Here is a 16,020-nt window from a genome sequence, read left to right as displayed (position 1 = left end):
AGCCCGGATTTCGCGCGCCACCACCGCGCGGCGCCTCGGTGAGTCCCGGCCGGGGGCGCGGTCTGTCCCGGGCGGGGCCCAGGTTGGCTCGGGGGTGGGCGGGGGTTGCCCCCCGGCCCCGCCCCCCACATCCGGGGGCCGGGCCGGGCTCTGGGCTCGCCGTGAGCGGATGAGTCAGGCCGGGTTTTCCCTCCGCCTTTGGGGCAGGCGAGCGAGCGCCGCGGAGCGCGTCCCTCCCTCGCCAATCCGGCTCCGGCGCCCGCCCGCCCGCGTTTTCCCGGCGCCTGCCGCCCAGCCGCTCTGACCTGGCTCGCAGTCGCGGCTGGAGCCGGCGTTTTGCAGAAGGGTTCAAAGCCGCGCGGGGGAGCTGCGACGCGCGGGGGCTGCGGAGCCAAGGGCCGGCGAGTGAGTCGCCAGCATGGTAAGCGGGGCGCTCTGGGGGCCGGGACCCGGGGCTGGACTCGGGGGGTGGGGCGGAGCAGGTCTCCGAGGTATGGTTTTCCGGCGTCCTTGGTGAAGGTGCAGCCCCCGCTGGCCGAGGCTCCCGTCTGAGAGATGGGCGGGGGTGGCAGGGTGCGGCGTGCGCCCAGGTGTCCCTGCTCCCGGGCAGCCAGGCGCCGGATCGGGGGCCGATCCCGATGCTCCGCTGGTGGGGCAAGCGGCCGGCTACCCTGCTTTCCCCAAACCCTGCAAACGCGCTTTCCTGGGAGCAGTGCTCGGGACCCCTGCGCCACGGCTGGGTGGGGCAGGCGTCCTTGGCGCCGGAGTCTGACCTCGGCCTCCGCCCCCCTGCCCAGCCGCTCCAGCCAGGCCCCAGGGAGGGGCCAAGAGGAGACGCGTTTCCCTCCCCGCCCCCTAGGTAGCTCCAGGACCTCTGGGGAGCCCTCGCCTTCACCCCTGCCTTCCTAAGAGAAATTCCATGCGGCTGCCAACCTTGTTTGCCCCTCCGACTTCCCCACGAGATCTCTCGCCTCCTCCCAACACCTCCTTTATCCCCCCCAACCCCCTGCCGTGTCCGGGCTGCAGCTAGGGGTCTGCGGGTAGGGGACATTCCTAGGTCTTGACCGCCAGAGCACGCGGTCCAGTCCCGGCCATAGCCTTTGGCCAAAGTGAGGGCTGGGGCCAAGCCGAAATCAGGGACCTGACAGTCTCCAGAAAGAGAACTGGGACCCATTGTCTCCCACTGGACCACCCCCTGACCCCAACTACATAGGAACACATTTGGCCTGGCTGTCCTCAGGAGGGAGCGGACGCAGGAGGCCATCCTGGGCGCAGTGATCAGCCTTCTCCCAGGGCCTTCCCGGCCAGGGCTCCTCTACCGGCTGGCAGTATGTGGGTGTGCATGTGCGAGACTGAATGAATGCGGCCAGCCTGCTCCTGCTACCGCCTCTAGAGCTAGAACTAGCATAGGGACTCGGAGTCCCCGGGAGGCAGGTTTCCTCTAGTTCTTCCTGACCTGGGGGTCAACAGGAGGCATTCCAGGCCGGGTGGACTGCAGTCCAGACCAGCCTGGTTGCAGGTGTCCTTGGGAGAAACTTGTGTGGAGGGCCAGGCAGACATACGTGCAATGCGTACACAGCAGTGTGCCCATGGAGGGAACCCGTGACCCCTGGCTAGGATAGCGAGCTGAGGTAGAGGACCTTGCCCAGGGAGTGGAGACTGCTTCTCACTGTGGGGTCTTGGACAACTCACCTCGTCTTCCTAGGCCTCGGTTTCCTGATCTGTAAAATGAAGTGAGGGTAATTACTGTCCTGTTTGCCCCCATGAGGCTACTGTGGAGATGAAATGAGATAATGAAATGGAAGGGCTGCAGCCCGGAAGGCCTATATAGTGGGCCTATATAGTGATACTAAGCACCACTCCTGCAGGCGTCAGCCCCTGGTCTTTGCCTCAAGTGTCTGTCACAGAGGAGATGGGGTGGGCCAGCCTCTCCCAGCCCCTCTCTGGGCCCCCCTTGCCCACCACCCCCTCTTTTGGAGCTGGGACATTCCAGTCCCATTCCTTAGGGACAGCTGCAGACACGCCCCTTAGCAGAACTGATCCCCCAGCAGGTGGTGGGACCTTTCCCTGGGGCCAGGGCTCAGGAGGGGCTGACTGTAGCCAGGGCAGGCAGTACTCCTACCCATGTGGGGGCTGGGATGTTCCACCCCAGAGGAGATGCAAGGTGGGTTCAGAGAGGACTTCTAGTCCTGGGAGCCTGTGTGCTTTCTCCCCTGCAGCTTTCTCAGCTGAACATGACCTTAGGCGCATTGCTTCACTTCCTGAACCTCAGTTTCCTCTTGTGAAGTGGAATGCCAGAACTCGTCTTCTTGTGCGGATGTGATAGTGCCCTTTGTCTGACCCAAAAAGGCACCCACTAACAGGCTCTGGGACACCCCCACCCCCCCAAGGAAAGCACATGCTCTCTCTTTGCTTCCTAGCCAGCCAGGGCAGCTGTGTTCACCAAGGATTGGTCCGAAAGAGATTCCTCTCTGTGTCCAGGGATTCCAGTGCTGTCCACTAATCTTGGGGACTGGAAACGGGTGAGGGGACTGGTGGCAGGGAGCAGGAGTGAAGAGGCCTTATTGGGGCCAACTGGGATCTGCATAGAATGTGGCTTGAGTGTCCCAGCCCAAATCTAGCCAGCTGGGTGGTTGGGGGTTTGCAGCTCCCAGGGCAGGGAAGCCCAGGCACTTGACTTGCCCCCTACCCTTCTCTCCACAACCTGTGCAGGGGCCCCGGCTTTTTGCTCTGATGTTGCAGTGAGGCTGCAAGGCACTTGCTGTCTTCCCCTCCTCCTCCCCCACCAAATCCTCTCCAGCCTGCACAGCTGCCCTGCCCTGAGCAGGCAATCCCTGGGCTTCCAAGCAACAGGAAGGAAGGAATGTGTGTTGAGGGAGGGGGTAGAGGTGGGGTGGACCCATTTAGGAAAAGAGACTGTCCCCACTCTGTGACATAGGCAGGGAGGAGCGTCCTGAAAGCTGGGGGCCTCAGCCCTGCTGGGGGAGCTGATAATACAGCCAGAGAAATCAGCCAGGAGAGGCAGAGTGGGGAAGATGGGGGCCTAAGGAGAGACAAAGGGGCTGTCTGCCGCTCCTTCACTAGCCTAGGGGCTGGGAAGGACACCTGGGTCATCACTCGGGCTGCTGCTGTTCTGTCAGTGTGTCCCAAGAGGTTCTCAGTGCTGTGGTGACCTTGTGCACGGCTGGATGATGGTGTTTGCTGCTGGATGTGACTGTCTGCACTGTGTCCTCTAACATGGGTTCTGTGCTGCTGGGTGGGGCTGACATGTGGCATACCATGTGGTGAGTGTGGTTATATGCACTGTTGTGGCCGTGGCTACCTCTAGCTCAAGGACTCTCCCTGGACCTGAGACGCTTCATGGAGAACATGGGGTGTCAGTTCTGTCTCTCTGAGACGGGAAGTGAGCATCTGCCCAAGGGAAGCTGAGGCGGTGTGCATTTGGGGTGAGGTGGGCGTATTTGGCACTGCTGCCAACGTCTCCATCCCCAGGGCCATACAGGACTTACAGTTCACAAGCCCTTTCACCTCCATCTCTGTCAGTAATCCTTTGAGGAAGGCTGGGCAAGCAGAGTCTTTCCCACGTTATTTATTGTTTTTCCTTTTTTAAAATAAATAGAGATGGGGTCCTGCCATGTTACTGAGGCTGGTTTCAAACTGGGCTCAAGTGATTCTCCTGCCTCAGCCTCCCAAAGTACTGGGATTACAGGCGTAAGCCACCATGCTGGCCCTTTCCCACTTCAGGGATGCAGAAACTGAGGCATGACAAAAGGCGGAGCATTTGTGTCTGCTGTCCCCTGGAAAGAGTGAGGGCAGGCTGGAGAGCAGGTCTCTTCCATCCCCTCCCCAGGAAGCAGCAACAGGAGTTGAGTGTGCTCAGGGACAAACCACGGCTCTAGCTGGAGTGGGCTTGTTGTGGGGAGGAGGTATCGGTCAAGGAGACAGGATGCTTCCATTCCAATACTTGTGGCTGTAGGTGGTAACATCCTAGGTCCCCGATAGATGTTGGGCAGCCCTGACCAGCTGTGACCTTGGGCAAGTCACTTCACCTTTCTGATCCCTACTGACCTTACCTTTAAGAAGGGTCAGTAGCTGGGCACGGTGTCATGCACCTGTGGTTCCAGCTACTCAGGAGGCTGAAGTGGGAAGATCGTTTGAGCCCAGGAGGTCGAGGCTGCAGTGAGCCATGTTTGCACTACTGTACTCCGCCCTGGGTGACAGGGTAAACAGCAAGACCCTGTCTCAAACAAAAAAAAAAAAAGAAAGAAAGCGACCATAACAGGACTCAGTGGGACCCCTATGCAGGGCCGAGTCACTGTGGGAACCCAGCACCTGTGATTCCTTATGTGGGTGCATCCCCTATGTGTCCTGCAATGCCTGCTCTCTGGGGCTGGGCTGGGTGTGCTGTGCACATCCAGATTCGCCCCGTCTTGGGTCTGGGGGTTGGTGGAGAGAGAGCTGAGGTCATTTTTGCCTAGGGTGAGGTAAGGCTGTGGGGTTGGGGCAGGTCCCCCTCCCAGAGAACTTTGTCTTCCACAAACACAAAACCTGGAAATGGTTGAGGAAGATGGAGCCTCCTAACGACCATTGTTCGGGGCAGGAGTGGGTGTCCCGGAAGCATGGGTGGTAGTAGGGGACTCACAGCTGCAGCCTGCCTGCTGGGCTTCTGTTCGAGGATAGGAGCAGCTGCTTGGGGGCGGGAGGCAGAGAAGGTGGCATTCATTCATTTGGCCAGACCTTTCTGCACATCCGCTCTAGGCTGGGCACTGGGCTGTGCACAGGATCCCCTGGGGACTAGGTACCAGCCCCACCTCCAGAGTATGTGGCCCAGCGCAGGTGGGAGACGGTCCATCAGCCTGGTCCCTTAGCAGTGTTTGTGTGCCTGGCTGAGCTTCGCTCCGGCCAGCCTGTTGACCCTGGCTGTGGCCCAGAGCCTGGACTGGGTGTCTGTCATGTTATCCCACCCCATTCTCCCAGCATCTTGGTGATAAGTGTTATTGCCAGGTGTGCACGCGGAAGCCCAGGCTCACTGAGGTTAGTGGCCTGGCCGAGGTCACACACCAATTGGATTGGTTCTGCCAGGGTTAGGATTTGGGACCCACCCTGCTAGGCTTTGGAGTAAGAGCATATGCAAGGGCTGGCATGAGTCCAGCTGCCCCTTCCTCCCCCTCCCACCACTGCCCAGACGTGAACACCTGTCCCGGAAACTATGGCCATTGTTCACGTCATCCTTCTTCCTTTTGGGCCCTTCCTGTTTGTATCCCTCCCACCGAAGCCCCCAACCACACCCGTGCCAGATGTTTCCCTTGGGGAGCTTTGACCCTTTGCAGGAAGAGGGGCTGCAGGAATTATCCCTCTCCCATGGGAAGGAGGAAGAATGGAGAGTCCCACTGGTCCTGGGTCTCTGTGCCTTCTCCCCACCCCACAAATTTGGTGGGGAATTTGGCAGGGGGGTAAACAAGGTCAGGTTCAGTCAGGCTGAGTCCGTCCTCCTTAGCCCTATGCGGGCCCAGTGCTGGGAGGAGGGCCCCCGTCCTGCTGCTTCTGGGCCTATCCCCTCCCCGTACCTCTGAATTCTGCACAGGCCCCTAGGTGGAACTGGCCCTTCTGTGCACGGCTAGAGCACCATTGCACTTCCTTAGACTCATTCCAGCAGAGTGTCAGATGGGCAGGTGGCTTTGGGGCCTATACTTCTTTCTCTTGCCAGTCTAGGGATCCTGTCCTGGGGTTCTCTCTTGGACCCACATCTGCCTTTCCTGGGCCTGGGCCAGGTTGTGGGGAGCTACAGGGAGCAAGCGCCTTGTTTTCAGGCCCCAGGGAAGTTGGGCAGCCAGTGCCCACCTGCCCCTAATGGAGCCTCCCAATTCCCAGAAGCAGCTGCCTGTGCCCTGTTGAAACTTCATGGCCACAGCCCCAGGCCCTGCTGGCATTGCCATGGGCAGCGTGGGCAGCCTGTTGGAACGGCAGGACTTCTCCCCTGAAGAGCTGCGGGCAGCACTGGCCGGGTCCCGGGGCTCCCGCCAGCCTGATGGCCTCCTCCGGAAGGGCTTGGGCCAGCGTGAGCTCTTCAGCTACCTGCACCTCCCCAAGAAGGACGGCAAGAGCACCAAGCGGGCCCCTCGGAACGAGCCTGCTGACTATGCCACCCTCTACTACCGGGAACATCCTCGAGGGGGTGACTTCAGCAAGACTTCGCTGCCGGAGCGGGGTCGCTTTGACAAGGTGTGCCTCTGGCCAAGCCCTTTACCAGGTGTGGGGAGGGTGGGGTCTCCTTAGAGACCCTGATGATGGGATGGGGTGGGGACAGGGGTTGCTGAGATATGAAAATCGTGTTATGGGCTGGCCTCCTGAGGCTTGGTTGCTGCCTCCCAGTGGCACACGCCCCGAAGTCTCAAAGAGAATCCCTCAAGGGCTTTGGGAGCATTGGAAGGTAAAGCAGGCAGCTGCCCAGGTCTCACACCTGCCCTCTCTTCCTGGCAGTGCCGCATCCGCCCCTCTGTGTTCAAGCCTTCAGCGGGCAACGGGAAAGGCTTCCTGTCCATGCAGAGCCTGGCGGCCCACAAAGGCCAGAAGCTGTGGCGAAGCAATGGCAGCCTGCACACGCTGGCCTGCCACCCACCCCTGAGCCCTGGCCCCCGTGCCAGCCAGGCCCGGGCGCAGCTGCTGCATGCCCTCAGCCTAGATGAGGGCGGCCCGGAGCCCGAGCCCAGCCTGTCTGACTCCTCCAGCGGGGGTAGTTTCGGCCGCAGTCCTGGTACTGGCCCTAGCCCCTTCAGCTCCTCCCTTGGCCACATTAACCACCTCGGGGGCTCCCTGGACCGGGCCTCTCGAGGACCCAAGGAGGCTGGGCCACCAGCTGTGCTGAGCTGCCTGCCCGAGCCACCACCCCCCTATGAGTTCTCCTGCCCCTCTGCTGAGGAGATGGGAGCTGTGCTGCCTGAGACCTGTGAGGAGCTCAAGAGGGGACTTGGTGATGAGGTCGACTCCAACCCCTTCACGCAGGTGAGGGAGCCCCTGCCCTGGAGTCCTGTTCTGTGCCTCAGCACTGGGAAACAGGCCAGAGAGAGGGGTCCCAGCCAGCTCACCCACGTGGCTATGGACACAAGACAGCAAGAAAGAGAGAGCTGTCTTGGCTTCTTCCCCTGCATCCCAGGTGGTGGGGATGTCACTGGGGGTCCTTGCCTGAGAGTTGTGTGGGAAGGAAGGGGAGAGGCTCCCTGGGAGGGCCATGAGATGGGGACACCACACCTCTGGAGGACATCACGGGTTAATGCATGGTGTAGGGTCACAGGACATGATCAGTGGCCAGAGGTGCACGGTGGATGCATCTCTTCCCCTTGACAGGTGCTGGAGGAGCGCCAGCGGCTGTGGCTGGCTGAGCTGAAGCGCCTGTATGTGGAGCGGCTGCACGAGGTGACCCAGAAGGCTGAGCGCAGCGAGCGCAACCTCCAGCTGCAGCTGTTCATGGCTCAGCAGGAGCAGCGGCGCCTGCGCAAGGAGCTTCGGGCTCAGCAGGGCCTGGCTCCAGAGCCTCGGGCCCCCAGCACCCTCCCAGAGGCCGACCCCAGTGCACGACCAGAGGAGGAAGCCCGATGGGAGGTGAGAGATGCCACAGGGCTCGGAGACTCTCCCATCTCCATTGCCAGTCCCTTCCTCTGCCTGCCCCTCCCAAACCAGCTCCCCACACCCTACTTTGCTCGCATCCTCCCCATCCCCCAGGTGTGCCAGAAGACAGCAGAGATTAGCCTCTTGAAGCAGCAGCTGCGGGAAGCCCAGGCAGAACTGGCCCAGAAGCTGGCCGAAATCTTCAGTCTGAAGACGCAACTTCGGGGCAGCCGTGCACAAGCCCAGGCTCAGGACGCAGAGCTGGCCCGGCTGCGAGAGGCTGTGCGCAGCCTGCAGGAGCAGGCCCCTCGGGAGGAGGCTCCAGGCAGCTGTGAGACTGATGACTGCAAGAGCAGGGGCCTGCTGGGGGAGGCAGGAGGCAGCGAGGCCAGGGACAATGCTGAGCAGCTGCGGGCTGAGCTGCTGCAGGAGCGACTTCGGGGCCAGGAGCAGGCATTGCACTTTGAGCAGGAGCGGCGGACTTGGCAGGAGGAAAAGGAGCGTGTGCTGCGCTACCAGCGGGAGATCCAGGGGGGCTACATGGACATGTACCGCCGCAACCAGGCACTGGAGCAGGAACTTCGTGCACTGCGGGAGCCCCCCACACCCTGGAGTCCCCGGCTCGAGTCCTCCAAGATCTGAGTCCAGCAGAGCGAGCTGACAGCAGAAACACTGTCAGAAGGTGCCCTGAGACGGCTGGCTCAGCCCTCCCTTACACTGGTTGGGTTGGAACCTGCAGAGGCCAGCCCAGGGCTGGGGAGGCGCAAGGAGAGGAGAGATCTGGTGGGGCCATGGGCTGGGTAGAATGCCCCGGCAGGAGCCAGGACAAGGCCCTCCTGGCAGAGAAGCACCTAGGCAGGGCCCAGCCCTGCTCCCTGGAGTGGGTGTGGCCCAGAGAAGGAGGCTGGGGGATCAAGAGCCCCAAGGTCCTGAAGGGCAGGTGAGAGGGAGGGAGGCTGGAGACTGGGCTGGGGCCTTTCTCCATGGAAGGAGGCTGGAGTGGGAATATTGGCCTCTTCCAGAATAAAACCATGTTTTCTACCAGGAAGTCCAGGGAATATGCTGAGCCTGTCCCTGGCCTGAGACCAGAGAATGATGGATGGTTGGAATTGAGGCCGTTCACCTGGGCAGTAGCTCCTCCCATGGCAATGGTCAGCGGGAGGGCCTACCTTGTACCTGTCTGCGTGGCTGCTAGGCGTGTGTGTTGGGAGCGGAGGAATCCTGCTCCTTGCCTCAGCCCCACACATTTCCTTAGCTGCCGTGTGGGCTGAAATTCCTTTCTTTAGCACCAGTGCATTTTTCAGTAGGAACAATACCAGGGAACACCAAGAAAACAAAGGGCGAGTCAACCAAGGCATTTTGAGAACATGAAATGTTTTCTTGGTGGGAACTCTGGGCCCCAGGTGCTTGGGGTCAGCCTAAGACAGCTACTGCTGGAGTATACACAGGTTCAGGCCCTGCCCCTCCCAGAACCCACCTCCTGTCTCTCTGACTGTAGTGTGCCCCTCCCTCCATAGGAGTAGGGGGCCCTAGGAGTGGAGGGGCCAGGAAGGACAGGATCCTTCCTGGCCCCTCCCTCTGCCGCATTCTGCGGCTCGTAGGAAGGTGCAGGAGGAGAGATGGGAAAGCTTGTGGGTTTCTTGGGAAAGAGCCTTTACCACAGCAAGGAATGGGAATGTTTCCCCCATCAGCTATAGGGCATTGTTAAGTAGGGGTGAAATATGATTGGTTTGCATTCTGGAAAGCTCTCCCAGGAGGAAGCGTTCCACAACCTGCCTTGCCTCTATCTTACACTGGACTCCAGGACTGTCAGCGCTCCCAGATCTCTGCTCTCAGCTAAGGCTGGTCCCTAAAACCCACTCCTGCCCGTGGCCTCTCAGAGGCCTGGCTTGCCCTCTGGGCCTTTGCTTCTCCACTGGGTGCCTGGGTCTGGAACACAGGTTCACTCTAGCTGTGCAAGTGGTGTCTCCCGCTTCCTTTGAGGGAAAGCTCAGCTTCCTTACACATTCATCGGTGGACTGGCTGCCGTGCAGTGTGTGCTGACTGTGCGCCAGGTGCTGTGTTGGGCCCTGTGAGTGTGGGGGACACAGGTTGAATTAGATGAGCCCCTGCCCCAGGGGGCCTGCATGCTGAAGTCAGCTCACCAGTTCCTTCCCTGACAGGGCAACTCAGGGAACTTCTGAGTTCCAAAGGGAGGTAGCCACTCCCTTTGGCTACCCTGGCCATGCCTGGCAGCCCCTCGGGGCCCACAGGTGGGTCCTGGTTGTAAAGTGGAGTTAGTGTCCATGGATGTTTGGGGAGGGGTATGAAGCATAAGTTGGGGGACCCTGCCTTTTCAGGACAGAGTGAAGCGTGTATACTGCCTGCTGTGGGGATGGTGTGTTTATGGCCCTGTCAGTGGCAGGTGTGTGTAAAGATGTGCTTGTGGGTAGTGGGTGTGTCTGAGGGGGTGTGTTTGGGAGCCTGGCCTCCGAAAGCCAGCTTCTGGGTTGGAGACCGTGCAGGCTCCCTCTGGGCCCTACCTGCTGCCCATTCCTTCCTGTCAGTCCCAGTCTGTCTTGGCACTGGGCAGGCTTGGGTGGAGCCTGTGTCCCAGACAGACCCCTAGGCCTAGCTGAGACCCATGCAGGCCCACACCTGAGCTGTCTGCCTGAGGAGGGAAAGGGGGCGTGCCCAGGTCAGGCAGGCCAAACTCCTACACACCCACTTGGTACCCATTCCCATTTCACAAATTCCTCCACACCCCAAATGGAAATCTCTGGAACAATGGCTCCTCCAGAGGGCCCCTCAGAGCCAAGTGCTGACCAGATGCCTTGATCACACCCCCCATGGCCAGGGGCTGGTCAGGCCAGGCGCCTGGTGCCAGGGTCCACCTCGGTTTACCAGCTCTGCAGAACAGTTCCCCACCCAGCAATTAGGGAGCTGGGCTGGCCAGTACAGCTAGTGAGGAGTGGGTGGGCGGTACCAAAACTTGGCAGCTGTGCCAGAAACCAAAGCCAGGCCCAGATGTAGGGGGAGGGCACCGGAGCTGAACCTGGGGCGTCTCGTAGCCAGAGCCGCATCCCTGTCAACTCATCCAGGCTGGACAAACCAGTTCCTGGGTCCCCCAGCCGGCTGGGTGGCTCTGGGGCCAGCCGACCACAGGTGTCACTGATCACAGGTGTCACTGTAGTGGCTACCACCTCAGGGTTGCCCCTCCCACTTGCTGGCGGGGCCTCAGCTCCCCAGCTGCCCTGGTTCATCCTTGCAGCCCCTCCCCAGCAGGCTTGGCCCAGGCAGCCAGCTCTGCAGAAGGTGGCTGCCTCCTGCTGCTGGGCTCCCTGCCTCTGGGGCCTCCAGTCCTCCACTCAGTGTCAACCCTTCCAGTAGCTCTCTGGGCCCCTTGGCCCGTCCCTTGAGGCTTCTGACACACGTGGCCTCTGGTCACTGATAGTGGTGCCTCCTTCCAACCTTGGCAGGCCCTTCTGGCCCTCTGAGACCTCATCCTGCAGACAGAGCCCCCACGGTGCTCAGAGAAACCTCCCCTGCCTGGGCACTCCCTCCTCCCTGAGCCCACATCCCCCATGCATCGCTCTGACAGCTCTTTCCGTGCTGCTCTAATTGTTGGTTTGCCTCCGTCTCCTTTGAGCTGTGGGCATTGCCAGGGTAGGGCGGTATCTTCACCGTAGCTCTAGAAGGCACTGGTGGGATGTGAAGTCAGGAGCAATCAGAGCTCCTTACTAGAAGCTTGAGCTTGGGGTGGGGTGGGTGGGGAAGACACTGAATGTTCATTCACCATTTGTGGGTACCAGGTCTGTGGCAAGCACAGGGACTCCAAGGCCAGCTGCCATTCATTCCAGTGATGTATTCGGGGCCCTTCTCAGATGAAGAAGCCAATGTGGTCAAGGCCCTCGGGCCCCTGCCCTGGTGGGGCTTACCTGTGGCTGGGGGAGGGAGACCACACAGGTTGGAGATAGTAAAGGCCACACCAAATAGTGACTGGGGCCAGGCAGGAGGTAAAGAGAACAGAGAAGAATCCAGCAGTGCTAAGACAGGCCTAGGGACAACAGAGGGGCCCCATGGTGGTGAGTGGGTCAGCAGGGCATGGAACAGGCAGAGGAAGCCTATATGGGAGCCCAGGTACATTTCTCTGAGACTAAGGGGATATCGATGTTAGGGGTTTCTACAAAGAGGGCGCAGCCCCGCAGTGACAGTTCAGGTAGAGATAACCCATCCCCCTGGTGGGTGGGGGCTTAGGCCTCCATACTGGATTCAGAAAAGAAAAAGTGGTGCTTCTCGCAACAAAAACAAAAGTGATTATGTCACAAGAGGAGAGGTTGGAGGCCCACGGGCGTTCCCAGCTGACTCATCTGTCCCAGGTGGTGGGGAGGCAGGTAAGCTTCCCTGAGGCAGTGAAGGCCAAGCTGGCCTTCACTAAGATTCGAGGGATTTCTCTGGGAGCAGAAGGGGATGAGGGCATTCCCAGATGGACCCGGACTTGGACACAGGGAAGTGTAGGGCATGTTCCAGGGAGGCATCCTCTCTGGAAGCGGGCAGGAGCCAGGCAGACCGTGGACAGCCTAGGAAGCTGCCAATGCAAGGGTCAGAACCAGTGTGTGCAGTGTGTGATCTGTGCAATCACGCAGGGCCCCTCAGAAGGGCCATGCACTTGGGGTAATGCCCTGCCATCACGACATGGACTTCTTAAGAATGTTTGAACAAATGGTCTCATGGTTTTATTTTTCTCTGGGTCTACTTAGAGTTTTGACAAATGCAGAGTTATGTAACCAACCTGACAATGAAGACAGAATAGTTCTGTCACCCCCCAGCATTCTCCTGTGTCCCTCTAGTCCACCCCGATGCCCCACCCCAGCCCCTGGCGATCACTGATCTGCTTTCACAAAAACTGTATGGGTTTTTTTCTCTTTCCTTTTTGTGAGCGGTGTTTAATTCCTTTGCTCTAATATGTAATATTAGAACATATTACAAAGTAGAAAAATACGACATTGATGTAAAAATAATCTACACCTCATGGAAAGAATGAAGAGCCAGAAATAGATTCTATTCTCTAGAAAATCTTACACAATAAAGGCCTTCAAAACAAGGGTAAGGAAGGATTCTTTAACAAGAGGTACTGGGATAATTGGAAAAAAAAATAAGTCATACTTTGCACCACCCCTGCATTTATTTATTTATTTTTATTTTTATTATTTTTTTTTGAGACAGACTCTCAGTCTGTTGCCCAGGCTGGAGGGCAGTGAGAGAGATCTTGGCTCACTGCAATCTCCACCTCCTGGGTTCAAGCAATTCTTCTGCCTCAGCCACCCCAGTAGCTGGGACTATAGGCACGCGCCATCATGCCCGGCTAACTGTTTGTATTTTTAGTAGAGGCAGGGTTTCACCGTATTAACCAGGTTGGTCTCGATCTCCTGACTTCGTGATCCGCCCACCTTGGCCTCCTAGAGTGCTGAGATTACAGGCGTGAGCCACCTCGCTCGGCCCTGCATTTATTGAGTTAAATTTTTAAAATCCTATCCTAGGAAATTGGTGTTGGTGCTCAGAAAATGATACCCCTAAGTATGGAGCTGTGGCAGACTGAATGCTTTGAACTAAAGTCTCTAACCATCCATCGCTCACTCCTCTTCCCTCCCAAAACCCTCCTGAAACACAGGGAGGGTCCCTCTCTAAAGTTTGCTTATCTGTCTAAGGGAAGTTCCTGCAGAAAGAATGCCATTGCCCCTTCCCTATCATCTCATAAAACATGGAAGATTAACTCACAGGAAAGGAGACTGAAGTTGATAACATCTCTTCTGAGGACTGGGCTACTTGAGAGATTTTATCTGCATGACAAGACGGCCTTTGCTTGCCATGCATTTCCTCCCCTTAACAACCCATCATCTGTGGCCACCTCCTAGAAACCCTAAGCCCCAGTTTCTGGAGCTCAACTGCTATTTAGACTTCATCAATCTGGTCCTTACTTGTGTCGTATTTTGTGGGACTCCTGTGCATGTATGTAATAAATTTGCATGTCTTTTCTCCTGTTAATCTGTCTACTGTCAATTTTATTCCAGAGACTCAAATTATTGAAACTTCAGAGAATACAGGGAATGTTTAAAATTTCTACACTGGCAAAAAGTTAACTGGATCATTACTGAATTGATGGAGAATTGATTGCTTTGAAGGAATCCTCCCCATCCCTAACAAAAAACAAAAACACAATCCCTATGAGGAAAGACTGACAAAATGAACTTTTTTTTTCTTTTTTTATAATTCAGTCTCCGTAGAGACTGTCAAAATTTGCTAATGCCGACTATATTTCCAGTCGTCATGGCAGGGTATTGGGAAAAGTTTTCAATTAGCAATAATCACGCCTCGGATAAACCTCATTGGCTAAGATACTGCCACTGTGCAAAGCTATAAAATGAACTATTTAATACAACTTGGTGCACACTTGAAAATAATACCAAGATGCAAGGATGGCCACATACGGAAGTGGGGGGAAGAACCCCAACTTCGCTGACATCCATCTTGGCTGTGAGGCAGGCCAAGGCTGATGTGAGAGGAAGTGGGGAACCCTGGGGTGTTTGCCAAAGCCCGTGAGGTCAGGCTGGCTGGGAGACAGCTTGGGCCCTTTGGCCCCAGGCAAGGTTCCATCAACTCTCCATCCCTGGGGCTTCCTGGGTCAGGGCCACCCAGACTCCTCATGCTTGGGCAGGCACCTCTGGGAGGGGCCATCCCAATGCCTCTGCGGGTACACAGTCCTGCTGTGGGCCTTCCCCCTTGTATATCATAAGGTTTTTGAACCACAGTTTCCTCATGTATACGTGGAGGACCTTGGCTTCTCAAGTATTTGAGTACCTCCTGTGTGCCAAGCATGTGGTGTTGGCGATCAGGCAGTGATGAAGACAAAGCCTAGACCCAGTGGAGTTTTTTGTTTTTGTTTTTATTTCATTTTGTTTTGAGACAGGGTCTCACTCTGTTACCCAGAGTGCAGTGGCACAATCTCGGCTCACCGCAACCTCTGACTCCCAGGCTCAAGCGATTTTCCTGCCTCAGCCTCCTGAGTGGTTGGGGTTACAGGCATCCGCCACTATGCCTGCCTAATTTTTTTTTTTTTTTGTATTTTTAGTAGAGACAGGGTTTCACCATGTTGGCCAGGCTGATCTTGAACTCCTGACCTCAAATGATCCACTAGCCTCAGCTTCCCAAAGTAATGGGATTACAGGCATCATGCTCCTGACCCATGTTTGTCTGTTTTTGAGACAGGGTCTCTTACTCTTGTCCAGGCTGGAGTGCAGTGCCGCAATCACGGCTCACTGCAGCCTCAACCTCCCAGGCACAAGCAGTTCCCCCATCTCAGCCTCCCAAGTAGCTGGGGCTACAGATGTGCACCACCACACCTGGCTAATATTTGTATTATTTGTAGAGACAAATAACATTTGTATTATTTGTCTATGTCATCCAGCCTGGTCTAGAACTCACAGGCACAAGCATTCTTCTCTCCTCAGCCTCCTAAAGTGCTGGGATTATGCCTGGCCCCAAAGAGGGTGATGGGAGTAGGGGCCAGAAGACAGAATGAACAAACAAACATACAAGATAACTTAGTCAAGTGCTATAAAGAAAGGTCAGCCAGGTGCGGTGGCTCATGCCTATAATCCCAGCACTTTGGGAGGCTGAGGTGGGTGGATCACGAGGTCAGGAATTCGAGACCAGACCAACCAATATGGTGAAACCCTGTCTCTACTAAAAATACAAAATTAGCTCGGTATGGTGGCATGCACCTGTAATCCCAGCTACTCAGGAGAGGCTGAGGCAGGAGAATCGCTTGAACCTAGGAGGCGGAGGTTGCAGTGAGCTGAGACTGCGCCACTGCACTCCAACCTTAGGAGACAGAGCCAGACTCCGTCTCAAAAAAAAAAAAAAAAGGCAGGTCAGCCAGTCACAGTGGCTCACACCTGTAATCCCAGCACTTTGGGAGGCCAAGGCAGGCAGATCACGAGGTCAGGTGTTCAGGACAAGCCTGGCCAGCATGGGGAAGCCCCATCTCTACTAAAAATACAAAACATTAGCGGGGCATGGTGGCACACACCTGGAGTCCCAGCTACTCAGGAGGCTGAGGCAGGAGAATTGCTTGAACCCGGCAGGCGGGGGTTGCAGTAAGCTGAGATTGTGCCATTGCACTGCAGTCTGGGGACAGAAACTCTGTCTCAAAAATAAAGAAAACAGGGCAAGGTATGGTGGCTCACTCCTATAATCTCCATACTTCTGAAGGCTGAGAGGGGAGGATCTCTTGAGGCCAGGAGCTCACTACCAGCTTGGGCAACATAGTAAGACCATGTCTCTATTTTGAAAGGACAAAAAAAAACCAAAAAAACAAAGTAAGATGTGCAAAGGGGAGGAGGGTGAGTCATGGAGGATTCGAGGGGAGGATGGCCT

At 57.2% G+C, this 16,020-nt stretch overlaps 1 protein-coding gene and 1 non-coding gene across 3 annotated transcripts; one reads left to right on the top strand and one right to left on the bottom strand.

Annotated features, from left to right (window-relative positions):
• Positions 1 to 81: 81 nt before the first annotated feature.
• Positions 82 to 8,650, top strand: N4BP3 (NEDD4 binding protein 3). Of its 2 annotated transcripts, none has more exons than XM_032270924.1 (5): positions 82 to 421; positions 5,872 to 6,222; positions 6,481 to 7,002; positions 7,345 to 7,599; positions 7,720 to 8,650. In XM_032270924.1, exons 2-5 carry the CDS (start codon positions 5,902 to 5,904, stop codon positions 8,245 to 8,247), a joined length of 1,626 nt encoding a protein of 541 aa, XP_032126815.1. In that variant the 5' UTR covers positions 82 to 421; positions 5,872 to 5,901; the 3' UTR covers positions 8,248 to 8,650. The 2 variants fall into 2 exon arrangements, with proteins under 2 accessions (XP_032126815.1, XP_032126816.1); XM_032270925.1 differs by having other exon boundaries at positions 174 to 421; positions 5,875 to 6,222.
• A 5,209-nt stretch (positions 8,651 to 13,859) lies between these two features.
• On the bottom strand, positions 13,860 to 14,000 carry LOC116544505. Its single transcript, XR_004265936.1, has one exon. It is a non-coding gene; the product is annotated as a U4 spliceosomal RNA (small nuclear RNA).
• Between the last annotated feature and the right edge of the window lie 2,020 nt (positions 14,001 to 16,020).

Source organism: Sapajus apella, unplaced genomic scaffold (assembly GCF_009761245.1).
Source record: "Sapajus apella isolate SASKATOON/1434 unplaced genomic scaffold, GSC_monkey_1.0 scaffold219, whole genome shotgun sequence".
NCBI classification, from domain to species: Eukaryota; Metazoa; Chordata; class Mammalia; order Primates; family Cebidae; genus Sapajus; species Sapajus apella.
This window is presented reverse-complemented; position numbering and strand designations above follow the sequence as displayed.